The sequence below is a fragment of the Somniosus microcephalus genome, chromosome 1 (assembly GCF_052327205.1).
Source record: "Somniosus microcephalus isolate GS21.2 chromosome 1, FLI_Smic_1.0, whole genome shotgun sequence".
Classification (NCBI taxonomy): domain Eukaryota; kingdom Metazoa; phylum Chordata; class Chondrichthyes; order Squaliformes; family Somniosidae; genus Somniosus; species Somniosus microcephalus.
In genome coordinates this window covers 261,119,063-261,135,435 of record NC_140987.1, presented here as the reverse complement: position 1 = coordinate 261,135,435, position 16,373 = coordinate 261,119,063, and the positions used below count along the sequence as shown (strand labels likewise).

The 16,373-nt window shown below is 46.5% G+C and overlaps 1 protein-coding gene across 1 annotated transcript in view; it reads right to left on the bottom strand.

Annotated features, from left to right (window-relative positions):
• Window positions 1–16,373, bottom strand: part of ecpas (Ecm29 proteasome adaptor and scaffold) — a 167,180-nt gene that overhangs the window by 10,764 nt on the left and 140,043 nt on the right. The window contains 4 exon segments of the mRNA XM_085992949.1: window positions 10,688–10,880; window positions 11,050–11,093; window positions 12,301–12,512; window positions 13,669–13,860. Coding sequence (XP_085849075.1) covers window positions 10,688–10,880; window positions 11,050–11,093; window positions 12,301–12,512; window positions 13,669–13,860 — 641 coding nt within the window.

The window sequence follows — 16,373 nt, the reverse complement described above, 5'->3', positions numbered from 1 at the left end:
CCTTCTCCTCCCCCCTCCTCCCGCTCTCCCCCCCTCCTCCCGCTCTCCTCCCCCTCCTCCCGCTCTCCTCCCCCCTCCTCCCTTTCTCCTCCCCCCTCCTCCCTTTCTCCTCCCCCCTCCTCATCTCCTCCCTCTCTCCTCCCCCCTCCCCTCCCCCCTCCTCCCTCTCTCCTCCCCCCCTCCTCTCTCCTCCCCCCCTCCTCTCTCTCTCCTCCCCCCTCCTCTCTCCTCCCCCCTCCTCTCTCTCTCCTCCCCCCCTCCTCTCTCTCTCTCCTCCCCCCTCCTCTCTCTCTCTCCTCCCCCCTCCTCTCTCTCTCTCCTCCTCCCCCCTCCTCTCTCTCCTCCCCCCCTCCTCTCTCTCTCTCCTCCCCCCCTCCTCTCTCTCTCTCCTCCCCCCTCCTCTCTCTCTCTCCTCCCCCCTCCTCTCTCTCTCTCCTCCCCCCTCCTCTCTCTCTCTCCTCCCCCCTCCTCTCTCTCTCTCTCCTCCCCTCCTCTCTCTCTCCTCCCCCCTCCTCTCTCTCTCTCCTCCCCCCTCCTCCCTCTCTCCTCCCCCCCTCCCCTCCCCCCCTCCTCCCTCTCTCCTCCCCCCCTCCTCTCTCTCTCCTCCCCCCTCCTCTCTCTCTCTCTCTCCTCCCCCCTCCTCTCTCTCTCTCTCTCCTCCCCCCTCCTCTCTCTCTCTCCTCCCCCCTCCTCTCTCTCTCTCCTCCTCCCCCCTCCTCTCTCCTCCCCCCCTCCTCTCTCTCTCTCCTCCCCCCTCCTCTCTCTCTCTCCTCCCCCCTCCTCTCTCTCTCTCCTCCCCCCTCCTCTCTCTCTCTCCTCCCCCCTCCTCTCTCTCTCTCCTCCCCCCTCCTCTCTCTCTCTCCTCCCCCCTCCTCTCTCTCTCTCCTCCCCCCTCCTCTCTCTCTCCTCCCCCCTCCTCTCTCTCTCCTCCCCCCTCCTCTCGCTCTCCTCCCCCCTCCTCTCGCTCTCCTCCCCCCCTCCTCCCTCTCACCACCTCCTCCCTCTCACCACCTCCCTACCCCCTTCCTCCCTCTCCCCCTCCTCCCCCCTCTGCCTCTCCCCTGCCTGAGCCCTCATCCCCCGCTCCAATCCCTCTTTCCGCCCCGGGGCCCGGGCCTCGGCACCTGGATGAACGCGTTCCCTTGGACGCTTTTGGTGGCCTCGGCCGTCAACCTGATGCCGTTGGCCGAGGCGAACACCCGCAAAGACATGGCCCAGCCGAGTCCAGCGCCCCGGTCAGCTCGAGGTCCGCAGCCGCTGTTCGGCCCGCAGGCCACAAAGCACCGGAGCCCAGCGCCGGCTGCACGGAGCTCCGTGCCGCCCCACGCACTGACATGGCCCCGCCCTCCCGATCTGGCTTGAAGAGCGCCGATTGCGGCTGTGAGAGACGGCCGGTTGCCGGGGTAACCCTTCCCGCTCTCCAAGCCCCCGCCCGCCCGACACGAGCGGGGAACAGAGACGCCGCGTCTCAGCTGCTCCTGCTGCGTGCGCATCCTTTACTAAGGTAGCGGCGCTCGGCTGAGGCCCGCCCCTCCAGCCTTCACAAAGATGGCGGCGATCGGGGGCCGCTTGTTGACTGGGGCCGTGAGGTGCCTAGCTCGGGTGTGGGTGCGGAGGAGAGGCCGAGGCTTCGAGGCCTACCTGGAAAAACGGGGAAAGGTAGGAAAATTAATGAGATTAGATAAAAGATTTAGAAAGTAAGTAACTTTTTAAAAAAACAATATGTGTTTTAAAAGCAACGTTTTTTTGAAAGACGCAGAAAGCGGGAAAAAGAAAGGAAAAGTTTGGAATCAAGATGGCGGCGACTCACCTCGGTTCAGAACGATAAAGCCCGCCCACACACGCACCGACTGGTCGACCGTTAGGTCACCAAAGCGTAGGATTGGTCAATCGTCCCGTCACTCGACTGTAGGAGGACCCGGTCGCACGCGTCAGCAACCCGGCGTACGATTGGTCGACCTCGAGGTCACTCTATCGCTAATGAGCGGATAATGAGATGCTAATGAGCGGAATGTTGAACGTTTTTCGGATACCGCGGGCGCGATTTTTGTCCGGCCGAAACGTAAATATGCTTACGACCGTTTCGGAACGGTAAGCTTTCTTTCGACGTAACGCACGCGTAGGTATGCCCTATAACTTTCGAGCGCATAGCCGGACAGACGCACACGTGAGGACAGACAGCTAGACAGATAGATAGAAGTATCCGTTTATATATATATATAAGATAGATTAATGACTTGGACTTGGGTTCAACCTCCGTCGCCTCCAGTCCAGATCCAAGGTCGTCCCATCCTCTGTCATCGAATTACAGTATGCAGACGATGCTTGCGTCTGCGCTCACTCGGAGGTCGAACTCCAAACCATCGTAAACACCTTCACTGAAGCATACGAGAGCATGGGCCTTACACTAAACATCCGTAAGACAAAGGTCCTCTACCAACCTGCCCCCGCCACACAGTGCTGCCCCCGATTATCAAAATCCACGACAAGGCCTTGGACAACGTGGACCAATTTCCATACCTTGGGAGCCTACTGTCAACAAGGGCAGACGTTGACGACGAAGTCCAACACCGCCTTCAGTGTGCCAGTGCAGCCTTCGGTCGCCTGAGGAAGAGAGTGTTTGAAGACCAGGACCTCAAACCCGGCACTAAGCTCATGGTCTACAGGGCAGCAGTGATACCTGCCCTGCTGTATGCCTCAGAGACATGGACCATGTACAGCAGGCACCTCAAAGCACTGGAGAGGAACCACCAACGCTGCCTCCGCAAGATCCTGCAAATCCATTGGCAGAATAGGCGCACCAACGTCTGTGTTCTTGCTCAGGCCAACATCGAAGCTCTGACCACGCTCAATCAGCTCCGATGGACGGGTCACATTGTCCGCATGCCCGATACGAGACTCCCAAAACAAGCGCTCTATTCGGAGCTCCGGCACGGCAAGAGAGCCCCAGGTGGGCAGAGGAAACGCTTCAAGGACACCCTCAAAGCCTCCTTGAAAAAGTGTAACATCCCCACCAACACCTGGGAATCCCTGGCCCAAGACCGCACAAAGTGGAGGAGAAGCATCCGGGAAGGCGCCGAACACCTTGAGTCTCTTCGCTGGGAGCAAGCGGAAGCCAAGCGCAGGCAGCGCAAGTCAACCCAAGCACCCCACACACCCGCCCCTTCAACCACCGTCTGCCCCACCTGTGACAGAGACTCTAGGTCCCGCATTGGACTCATCAGTCACCTGCAAACTCATTTTTAATGTGGAAGCACGTCATCCTCGGTTCCGAGGGACTGCCTCAGAAGAAGAGGACTTGGGTGTACAGGGCACAATTTCAAAATCTGCAGATGACACAAAACTTGGAAGTATAGTGAACAGGATAGTGATAGACTTCAAGAGGACATAGATAGGCTGGTGGAATGGGCGGACACATGGCAGATGAAATTTAATGCAGAAAAGTGCAAAGTGATGCATTTTGGTAGGAAGAACGAGGAGAAGCAAAATAAACTAAAGGGTACAATCCTAAAGAGGGTGCATGAAGAGAGAGACTGGGGGTATATGTGCACAAATCGTTGAAGGTGGCAGGGCAGGTTGAGAAAGCGGTTAAAAAAGCATACGGGATCCTGGGCTTCATAAATAGAGGCATAGAGTACAAAAGCAAGGATCTTATAATGAACCTTTATAAAACACTGGTCCGACCTCAACTGGAGTACTGTGTCCAATTCTGGGCACCACACTTTAGGAAGGATGTGAAGGCATTAGAAAGGGTGCAGAGGAGATTTACTGGAATGGTACGTGGATAGACAAGAGAAGCTGGAGTTGTTGTTCTTAAAGCAGAGAAGGTTGAGAGGAGATTTGATAGAGGTGTTCAAAATCATGAGGGTTCTAGACAGAGTAGATAGAGAGAACTGTTCCCATTGGCGGAAGGGTCGAGAACCAGGGGACACAGATTTAAGGTGATTGGCAGAAGAACCAAAGGCGACATGAGGAAAAACTTTTTTACGCAGCGAGTGGTTAGGATTTGGAATGCACTGCCTGAGGGTGGTGGAGGCAGATTCAATCGTGGCTTTCAAAAGGGAATTGGATAAGTACCTGAAGGAAAAACTCTTAGCAGGGCTACGAGGAGTAGGAATAGCTGAAGTGCTCTTGCAAGGAGCCGGTACGGACTCGACGGGCTGAATGGCCCCCTTCTGTGCTGTAACCATTCTATATTTCTAGGATTCTAACTTTGGCACAATTTTTCTCAATTTCATACCATTTTGTGAAAAGGCTTCAGAGATCCAGGTAAGGCCACAGACCGCGGGTGTCGGCGGGAGGCGTGAGCGGGAAGCTTAAAAAGGCTTCAGAGACCCAGGTAAGGCCTCAGGCCGCGGGTGTCGGCGGGAGGGGGAAGCTTGAAAAGGCTTCAGAGACCCAGGTAAGGCCACAGACCGCGGGTGTCGGCGGGAGGCGCGAGCGGGAAGCTTAAAAAGGCTTCAGAGACCCAGGTAAAGCCTCAGACCGCGGGTGTCGGCGGGAGGCGCGAGCAGGAAGCTTGAAAAGGCTTCAGAGACCCAGGTAAGGCCTCAGACCGCGGGTGTCGGCGGGAGGCGCGAGCAGGAAGCTTAAAAAGGCTTCAGAGACCCAGGTAAGGCGTACCAATCTCCAGTCTCGGACCTCAGAGGGAAGGAGAGAGGTAAAAAGTAATCCAAGTGTGACGTCACCAGAAAGCGGGTAAGTGATTGGTTGGTGAGTATTTCTCTCTTTTGAAGCTTAAACTCTGTGGTTTATAGTTTCTAAGGTGCGATATTCATCATCTAGAATCGGGGCAGAGGGTATTTAAGAATAATATTAATAAATTAAATTAATTACATAGAATGGGAGATCAGGTGATGTGTTGCTGCTGCAATATGTGGGAGCTGGTGGACACCATTGATGCTCACAGTGATCACATTTGCAGTAAGTGTTGGCTGCTCGAGGAATTCCGGCTCCGTGTTGAAGAGCTGGAGTCCGAGCTTCAAACACAGACACATCAGGGAGGGGGAGAGTTACCTGGACTCCGTGTATCAGGAGGTAGTCACACCAATTAGATTAATTAATTCAGATGTAGTCCGTGGCCAGGGTCAGGATGGTGTGACTAGAAGTGAGGCAGGTACGGGGATCCAGGAGGTAGTGTTGGAGGAGCCACAGCCCTTGCTCTTGTCCAACAGGTTTGAGGCTCTTACTCCCTGTGAGGATGGGAACGGGGACTGCGGGGAGGATGAGCAACCCGGCCACAGCACCGTGGAGCGGGGGGAGATAAAAGAAATGTTGTAGTGGTAGGGGATAGTATCGTTAGGGGGATAGATAGAGTTCTTTGCAGCCGAGAGCGAGAGTCCCGAAGGCTGTGTTGCCTGCCCGGTGCCAGGGTTAAGGACATCTCCTCTGGACTGGAGAGAAACTTGGAGTGGGAGGGGGAGGATCCAGTTGTCGTGGTCCATGTTGGTACCAATGACATAGATAGGACAAGGAAGGAGGTTCTGCTGAGGGAGTTTGAGCAGCTAGGGGCCAAATTAAAAAGCAGAACCACAAGGGTAATAATCTCTGGATTACTACCTGAGCCACGTACAAATTTGGCTAGGGTAAATAAAATTAGAGAGTTAAATGCGTGGCTCAAAGCCTGGTGTGGGAGAAATGGGTTTTGCTTCCTGGGACACTGGCACCAGTACTGGGACAGGAGAGAGCTGTTCCGTTGGGACGGACTTCACTTGGCCAGTGCTGGGACTAGAGTCCTGGCGAATCTAATAACTAGGGCCGTAGAGAGGGCTTTAAACTAATTAGTGGGGGGGAGGTTTTAAGAGAGCGAAAAATAAAAATGACAGCAGAGAAGGCAATAGAGCAAGGTAGCAGTGGGGGAATTAAAAACCAGAGCGTGTCAGGAAGGGACAGAATGTATAATGATAAAGGTAAAGTAGTAAAAGGGGTAAAAGCAGGAATAAATTGTCAGACGGTGGCATAGTGGTTAGCACTGTTGCCTCACAGCGCCAGGGGCCCGGGTTCGAATCTGGCCTCGGGTGACTGTCTGTGTGGAGTTTGCACATTCTCCCCGTGTTTGCGTGGGTTTCCTCCGGGTGCTCCGGTTTCCTCCCATAGTCCAAAGATGTGCGGGTTAGGTTGATTGGCTATGATAAATTGACCCTTAGTGTTAGGGGGATTAAATACGTGGGGTTACGGGGATCGGGTGGGATATGTGTCGGTGCAGGCTCGATGGGCCGAAATGGCCTCTATCTGCACTGTGGGGTTTCTGTGATTCTGTGAAAACATATTTGAAAGTTCTTTATCTGAATGCACGCAGCATTCGTAACAAAATTGACGAGTTGACGGTACAAATAACTACACATGGGTATGATCTGGTGGCTATTACGGAAACATGGCTGCAAGATAATCATGACTGGGAACTAAACATACAAGGGTATTTGACAATTAGGAAGGACAGACAGGAAGGAAAGGGAGGTGGGGTTGCTATGTTAATCAAGGATGGAATCACTGCAATAGTCAGAAATGATATTGGGTCAAAGGATCAGGATAGTGAAATAGTTTGGGTGGAGATAAGGAATAAGAAGGGGAAAAAGTCACTAGTGGGCGTAGTCTATAGGCCTCCTAACAGTTGCAACTCTGTTGGTCGGAGTATAAATCAGGAAATAGTTGGGGCTTGTAATAAGGGAACAGCTATAATCATGGGGGATTTTAACTTTCATATTGACTGGACTAATCAAATTAGGCATGGCAGCCTTGAGGAAGAGTTCATAGAGTGTATTAGGGACGGGTTCCTTGAGCAGTATGTAACTGAACCAACCAGGGGACAGGCAATCTTAGATCTGGTCCTGTGTAATGAAACAGGATTAATAAAAAATGTCCTAGTAAAGGATCCACTTGGAATGAGTGACCATAATATGGTTGAATTCCAAATTCAGTTTGAGGGTGAGAGAGTTGGATCTCAAACCAGCATACTGAGCTTAAATAAAGGAGACTATGAAGGTATGAGAGTAGAATTGACTAAAGTGGACTGGGAAAACAGATTAAAGTGTAAGACGGTACAAGAGCAGTGGTCTACATTCAAGGAGATATTTCACATCTTTCAAGATAAATATATTCCACTGAGGAAAAAGGGGAGTAAAAGAAAAGACAGCCATCCGTGGCTTAGTAATAAAGGATAGTATCCGACTGAAAACAAGGGCATATAAAGTAGCCAAATCTAGTGGGAGGATAGAAGATTGGGAAGCATTTAAAAGCCAGCAAAGAATAACTAAAAGATTAATTAAGAAAGGGAAGATAGATTATGAAAGTAAACTAGCAAAAAATATAAAAACAGCTAGCAAGAGTTTCTACAGCTATATAAAAAGAAAAAGGGTGGCTAAAGTGAACGTTGGTCCCTTAGAGAATGGGACCGGGAAACTAGTGGTGGGGAACATGGAGATGGCAAAGACACTGAACAAATATTTTGTATCAGTCTTTACAGTAGAGGACACTAAAAAATATCCCAACACTGGATAAACAGGGGGCAATGGGGAGGGGAGGAGCTAAACACGATTAAAATCACTAAGGAGATGGTACTCAGTAAAATAATGGGACTTAAAAGCAGATAAATCCCCCGGACCTGATGGCCTACATCCTAGGGTCTTGAGAGAAGTGGCGGTAGGGATTGTGGATGCATTGGTGATTATTTTCCAGAACTCCCTGGACTCAGGAAAGGTCCCGGCAGATTGGAAAACTGCTAATGTAACACCCTTATTTAAGAAGGGAAGTAGACAAAAAGCTGGAAACTATAGACCAGTTAGCCTAACATCTGTGGTTGGCAAAATGTTGGAGTCCATTATTAAGGAAACAGTAACAGAGCATTTGGATAAACATAATTTAATAGGACAGAGTCAGCATGGTTTTATGAAGGGGAAGTCATGTTTGACAAATTTGCTCGAATTCTTTGAGGATGTAACATACAGGGTGGATAAAGGGGAACCAGTGGATGTAGTGTATTTGGACTTCCAAAAGGCATTTGACAAGGTTCCACACAAAAGATTACTGATCAAGATAAGAAATCACAGGATTGGGGGTAATATACTGGCATGGGTGGAAGATTGGCTATCTAACAGAAAACAAAGAGTTGGGATAAATGGTTCATTCTCGGGCTGGCAATCAGTAACTAGTGGTGTTCCGCAGGGGTCAGTGCTGGGACCCCAACTCTTTACAATCTATATTAACGATTTGGAGGAAGGGACCGAGTGCAACATATCCAGGTCTGCTGACGATACAAAGATGGGAGGGACAGCAATGAGTGAGGATGACATAAAAAACCTGCAAAAGGACATAGACAGGCTAAGTGAGTGGGCAGAGATTTGGCAGATGCAATATAATGTTGGAAAGTGTGAGGTTATGCACTTTGGCAGAAAAAATCAAAGAGCAAGTTATTATCTAAATGGAGAGAAACTGCAAAGTGCTACAGTACAAAGGGATCTGGGGGTCCTGGTGCATGAAACACAAAAAGTTAGTATGCAGGTGCAGCAGGTGATCAGGAAGGCCAATGGAATCTTGGCTTTTATTGCAAGGGGGATGGAGTATAAAAACAGGGAAGTCTTGCTGCAGTTATACAGGGTATTGGTGAGGCCACACCTGGAATACTGCGTGCAGTTTTGGTTTCCATATTTAAGAAAAGATATACTTGCTCTCGAGGCGGTTCAGAGAAGGTTCACTCGGTTGATTCCGGAGATGAGGGGGTTGACGTATGAGGAAAGGTTGAGTAGGTTGGGACTCTACTCATTGGAGTTCAGAAGAATGAGAGGCGATCTTATCGAAACATATAACATTGTGAGGAGGCTTGATCGGGTGGATGCGGTGAGGATGTTTCCACTGATGGGTGAGACTAGAACTAGGGAGCATAATCTAAGAATAAGGGGCTGCCCTTTCAAAACTGAGATGAGGAGAAACTTCTTCACTCAGAGGATAGTAAATCTATGGAATTTGCTACCCCAGAGAGCTGTGGAAGCTGCAACATTAAATAAGTTTAAAATGGAGATAGACAGTTTCCTAGCAGATAAGGGAATTAGGGGTTACGGGGAGAGGGCAGGGAAGTGGACGTGAGTCTAGATTCGGATCAGCCATGATCCTATTGAATGGCGGAGCAGGCCCAAGGGGCCGTATGGCCTACTCCTGCTTCTTATGTTCTTATGACATGGGAAAAAAACTCCTATCACGGTTGCTAGTAACTGACAAAAGTAGTATTTCAGAAATAAACTTCAAAACTACCAGAATGAAGCAACTGCAAAATCTTCTCATGACTACCACATAGAAACATAGAAGATAGGAGCAGGAGTAGGCCATTCGGCCCCTCGAGCCTGCTCCGCCATTTAATGAGATCATGGCTGATCATTCAAATTCAGTACCCTGTCCCTGCTTTCTCCCCATATCCCTTTAGCCGTAAGAAATATATCTAACTCCTTTTTGAATATATTTAATGAATTGGTCTCAAATGCCTTTTGTGGTAGAGAATTCCACAGGTTCACCACACTCTGGGTGAAGAAATTCCTCCTCATCTCTGTCCTAAATGGCTTACCCCTTATCTTTAGACTGTGACCCCTGGTTCTGGACTCCCCTGCCATTGGGAACATCCTTCCTGCATCTAGTCTGTCTAGTCCTGTTAGAATTTTTAAAGTTTCAATGAGATCCCCTCTCATTCTTCTAAACTCCAGCGAATATAAACCCAATTGACCCAATCTCTCCTCATACGTCATTCCTGTCATCCCAGGTATCAGTCTGGTGAATCTTCGCTGCACTCCCTCCATGGCAAGAACATCCTTCCTCAGATAAGGCGACCAAAACTGCACACAATACTCAAGCTGTGGTCTCACCAAGGCCCTGTACAACTGCAGCAAGACATCCTTGTTCCTGTACTCGAATCCTTTCGCTATGAAGGCCAACATACCATTTGTCTTCTTAACCGCCTGCTGCACCTGCATGCTTACCTTCAGCGACTGGTGCACAAGGACACCCAGGTCTCGTTGCACTTCCCCTTTTCCCAATCTATTGCCGTTCAGATAATAATCTGCCTTCCTGTTTTTGCCACCAAAGTGGATAACCTCGCATTTATCCACATTATACTGCATCTGCCATGCATCTGCCCAATCACCCAACCTGTCCAAATCATACTGTAGTTTCTCGGCATCCTCCTCAGCACACACGCCCACCCAGCTTTGTGTTGTCTGCAAACTTGGAGATATTGCATCTAGTTCCCTCGTCTAGATTGTTAATATATATTGTGAATAGCTGGGGTCCTAGCACCGATCCCTGCGGTACCCCACTAGTCACTGCCTGCCACTCGGAAAAAGATCCGTTTATTCCAACTCTTTGCTTCCTGTCTGCCAACCAGTTCTCTATCCAAGTCAGTACCTTACCCCCAATCCCATGTGCTTTAACTTTACATGCTATTCTCTTATGCGGGACCTTATCGAAAGCCTTCTGAAAGTCCAAATACACCACATCCACTGGTTCTCCCTTATCTATTCTACCAGTTACATCCTCAAAAAATTCCAGTAGATTAGTCAAGCACGATTTACCTTTTGTAAATCCATGTTGACTTTATCCGATCCTGTCACTGTTTTCCAAGTGCTCTGCTATTACATCTTTTATAATGGACCACTGGTCATCATACTATCACTAGATTTGCTAGTGTTCACTTGTGTAATTAAATTACCTTTTTAATAACGGGAAACAGAATATCCACCATATCCTGGAAATGATCTTCTTTTGTGGCTTGCAATATGTTAGCAATACATTTTAAAGCAACCATCTTGTACCGGAGATTTTCCTTGTGACATTCTTTTAACATGACCTGAATGATGGCGTCAATACTGGGCTGGTCAGGCACCGTCTTCTGCAACTCTGCACTGGGTACAAAAATCAAAAGATAAAGCAAAATAATGTCACAGTAGAGACAGACAAGATCCTTCATTAAATACAAATGGTCTTAGCAGATTGCAATTGACGTTACCTTTCATGATACTTAATGCAGCTTATTACATAAATCATAATGCTGTGTTCCTGATTAATGTTTACCTGCATGTAGTCACCACACTGTCAACAGCTTTCAGCAGTTCCTCCTGAAAGAAGAGCAAGTTGTCGTTATACAGAACTTTGCCCCCCCCACCCCCCCCCGCGAGAGTAGTGCTTACTTGAACAATAATGACAGCGCTCTTAGTGACTACTCTTACTGTTGATGAGATGTAATTGCAGATGAGGAAGGCCATTCAGCCCATCTTGATTCATCCATTCAGAAGCACCCTAAAGTTCTCAACTGTAGCATCCAATTGTTTGTGATTCCAGGTATTTTGCCTCCACTACCATATCTCGAAGTCTATTCTATATACATACGTATTCCTCACTGCGTATGAAGAATTTCCCAATATCAGTCCTAAAACTACCTTCTACTTAAGTTTGAATCTGTTTCCAATGTTCCCTTTAAGCTGCACATGTGCGAAGCCATGCAGTAATCTGCAAGGTACCACGCAGGCAGCTTACAAGCTTTTCCAATGGAAATACCGCACATGTGCAGAAATTTAAAGGGACTGCACATTGAAATAAACAGGCTGCGTACAACAAAGCGCAGCTTAGAAGGAACATTGTCTCTTTCCCCTTGTTCTACCCCTGCAATTTATTTTAAAGTAATATTCCAGGTTTACATTTTCTATTAACAATCTTGTATACCTCTAAGAGCTCCGCTCTGGCTCCTTCTTAGGTTAAAAAGCCCAAGTATCTCCAAGTCTTTCTTAATAACTAGAGGTCAGCCTCATGGTGCTTCCCTACCCTGCCTCTAGTACTTGGAGGCCTCCCTTGTTTCTTGGTGACCAGAACTGGACACAGTGCCCAAGGTGGGTCTGACCAGTGCCTGTAGTTTTGATTATTACCTCCTTTGATTTGAGGCTGTAAATCTGTGCAGCATACCCTCGCTGCTATGACTCTATGCATAACCACAAAAGCAATTAAAGGGGATGTATATTTTAACAGCAGATTGCTCCGCATCCATATATGGAATATTCTACACCCAATCCATTTGCACATTGACTCTAACTATTAACACGAAACTGTGAAACAGAGTTGGAGGTGAAATAGATGGGAATGAGAAATCAATGTGCCAAATTTGCCAGCAGATGAAGAGGAAGTTAGAATCATGATCATATCGATTAAAGAAAATAACTAGCAATATCTACTTAGTAAAATCTTTTTACCAAGTTTCTCTACACAGTTTCCTTTTTTAAAGTTCCTTAGTTGAATTATTTGTGTAATGCAACATTAAATGCAGCATTCTACCTTTCCCGTCCATGTTCGACCAGATATTCCTTGTAAAAGTGCATTCAATATAATTCCTAAGTGTGGTGGAACCAATGAGCCCGTATGCTGTTTGGCAATGGATGCCATAGCAGCGGCCCCTTGCGCTTTCATCTTCCATGATTGGGACTGCAGAGCTTTTTGCGTAATAGCGATCAATTCTGCCATGTACAGTCGAATTCCACCAAAACTACCTGTGACAAAAGCACAAATTAACCCATTAGTGTAAACTGCAAATAGAAAAATTGGTTGTCTTAAAAGGGCCCACCCCAAGTGTAATTTGATACAATATTCAAAATTTAGTTCATCTGCTATAAGGCACTGGTAGTTTTTGGTAATCAGTTGCAGATAAACTTGCAGTTGATTATTTCAGCGAAGACATCAACACACAAGCTGTAAGCATTTTTCTGGAAGTCCATGTCTGCCACAACTCTGGTTGGTGCCCTAACTAAACAAAAAAAACACACAGGGCACAGTAAACCTATTTTAAAAAAAAATGGTATTCCATCCACGTCCAGACAGCTTTTGCCTGATCCTGGAGTCAGCCTGCCTATTCCAGAATTCCTTCCCTCCCATCTCAGCAGGAAGGAGGGAGGTGGTGACCAGGGAGAGGAAGACAGAGAATGGGAGAGACACAGATATAGAAAGAGAAACAGACAGATTCAGAGAGCGATCAAGAGAGGCATACATGCAGGAAGAGACAAAAGACAAACTGCATAAGAGTTGAAAGGATGAATTAGAGAATAGGGGCGAAGCAGATAGACAATTTTTAAAAAGGTTAATTTTTCTGTGAGCAATATCATGGATGATCAAATTGTTACATCAAATAATGGATACAAAGGATCAGGTAATAATCTAACTTATGGATTCATACAATGGCCGAACTTTGTTTAACTCTTGCAGTTTGACACATCATCTGAAGTCACTTAGTCAGCATACTTCCTGCTAATAACGCCCGAGTATCTATCCACTGTTCTCTTTTTAGTGGGCTTCCTTTCGGAGTTAGGAATTAAAAAAAAAAATTGTTACAATTATTTTTTTGTACTTCCACAGGACAATTTATGAAGTGAATTCAAACCAAAAATCAATATGAACAAGAATTCAATTCAAACTCAGGATCAGAACTGTTGGAAGTGTGAATGCAACAACAATTATGAATATGCTGTAACACCAAGGTTAATTAAATCAGTATTATGGAGGGAGGACACCACCCCTGCATGGTTTACTGGGCTTGTTTCAGGAAATTAATCTAGTTACCGAACTTGGCTCACCATCTAACTACTGTATTAAGGAGGAGGAAATTCTATACGTTGTACAGATTTAAACTTGCACAAATAACGTTTTACCTACCAGGTACATTTTCCTGCCATACTTCAGTCCATAAGTCTGAGTCATTGGTTTCGCCTTTATCTTCACCTGGGATTTCATGCATTCCGAGAAATGCAAGAGGCAAGGCCACGACTGCATGGTGCTTGATTATATCGGGGCTGTGACGCCCGATAGCATGTACTGACAGTGCACACGCCGATCGATAGACTTGCTCTGAAAAGGCACAAGACAGGCCAATTTCTCAAATCAGTTAAATGGACCAGAGAGTTTATTTAGCACATAGGATACAAATAAACCATGCACTCTTACAAATCGCAGCAAGATGCGGGTGCTGTTTTGTACTCGCTGTAACCCTTTGAGTGCTGAAATAGATTTCACTTTCAAATTACATCTCTTTAGACATGTCAGTTTAAAAATGAGTAGATATGCTAGATAAGTTTATTTTTGGTGAAATATGCTAGTACAAGGGTTAACCCACACAGAATCACACAGCACAGGCCATTCGGCCCATCTTTGTGCCAGCTCTTTGAAAGAGCTATCCAATTAGTCCCACTCCCCTGCTCTTTCCCCATAGTCCTGCAAAATTTCCACTTCAAGTATTTATCCAGTTCCCATTGGAAAGTTATTATTGAATCTGCTTCCACCACCCTTACAGGCAGTGCATTCCAGATCACAACTTGCTGTATAAAATGTTGTTTCCTCATCTTGCATCTGCTGGTTCTTTTGCCAATTACCGTAAATCTGCCCCCTCTAGTTACCGACCCATCTGCCACTAGAAGTAGTTTCTCCTTATTTACTCTATCAAAACCTTTCATGATTCTGAACATCTCTATAAAATTTCCCCATAACCTTCTCTGATCTAAGGAGAACAACCACAGCTTCTCCAGGTAACTGAAGTCCCACATCCCTGGTACCATCCTAGTAAATCCCCTCTGCACCCTCTCTAAGGCCTTGACATCCTTCCTGAAGTGTGGTGCCCAGAATTGGACACAATACTCCAGCTGGGGCCGAACCAGCGATTTATAAAGGTTCAACATAACTTCCTTGCTTTTGTATTCTATGCCTGTTTATAAAACCAAGGATGCCGTATGCTTTTTTAACAGCTTTCTCAACTTGTCCTGCCACTGTCAAAGATTTGTGTACATACTCCCCCAGGTGTCTCTGTTCCTGCACTCTCTCTAAAATTGTACCATTTTGTTTATATTGCTTTTCTTCATTCTTCCTACCAAAATGCATCACTTCACACTTCAGTGTTAAATTGCATCTGCCATGTATCTGTCCATTTCACTGGTCTATCTCTGTCCCCCTGAAGCTTGTTATTATCCTCCTCACTGTTTACTACATTTCCAAATTTTGTGTCATCTGCAAACTTTGAAATGATGTCCTGTATATCCAAATCCAGGTTATTAATATATATCAAAAAGAACAGTGGTCCTAGTACCAACCCTTGGGGATACCACTGTATACTCCCTTCCAGTCTGAAAAACAACCATTCACCACTGCTCTCGGTTTTCTGTCTTTTAGCCAATACTGTATCCACCCTGCCACTGTCCCTTTAATCCCATGGGCTTCAATACTGCCAACATATCTATTATGTCAAACGCCTTTTGAAAGTGCATATAGACATCAACCACACTACCTTCCTCAACCCTCTCCATTACATGTGTATGATAGCTACAAAATTAGAAGCTCTTTCACCTAAGTCCATTCTTGTAGGTATGTTTTTAAAGAACTGCTCTTTTTAGCTTAGTTACAACCAGCAACTATCCTGTTGCTAAGTTGTGCTTTGTCGGTTCCAACAGATGTTAACGATAAAGGTCAACCATAAAATCAGTGAAAAAGAAAGCATTAGACAGTTGCTGTTAATCCATTTCGTACATAGAGATGAAATGTATGAAATTCTATGTACAAATTCTAAAACGGAGACTATACTTTCCTTTTATTTATTACAATACCTCTTGTCTGGCTTTTAACCAATTCAGGATTTATCCCCTCCCCAATGTCCATCTCTTATGTAAACGTAGACATTGAAGGGAAGAACTTAAGTATCCCCGTCGATTTCCGGTTATCCTCTACTAACTCACGATCCTCTTCTCTTAGGGTTCCAACCTCACATTTAACAATTTGTATTGATCGATTTGTGTAAACTTTAATGTTCGGTTTAATATTTCTTTAGATTCTCTCTTCATACTGCCTGCATTGCTTTGCTTATCCTTTCCTTCTTTTCATCATAGCTATAAGGCATATTTTCCTTTAAAACCTCTCTTTCTTTATCCAGGGCTTTCTGAAACTGAAGTAGTTTAAAAAAAATAAATGGTATATATTTATTCTGCACCGTTGCAATCTTTTAAAAAAAAAAAGTCCCATTGTTGATTTACAGTCCTGTGCCCAATGTCCCCATTAATTTCTTTTTCTCAGAGACACGGTATCTTCTCCAGCATCAACAGCTGGTGAGCGGCCTGTGCGGGACTTCGCGATCGACGTGAGGCTGCGCCCGCACAGCTTAGGGGAAATGTTGCCCTTGCCTATTTCTATTTCCATCTCAACTGGGCAAACTCCTTCATCTTGAAAAAATCTGCCCCACTCCAATCTGGTGCCCTTATTTTTGTACTAACCTTTCTATTTGGACCTTACATATAATCATATTCTGGAAGACCAACCAAGTTAGGGAATGGTGAGCTTTGGTAAACCTCATTTAACTTGTCACATATATTCAATCTTGCCCC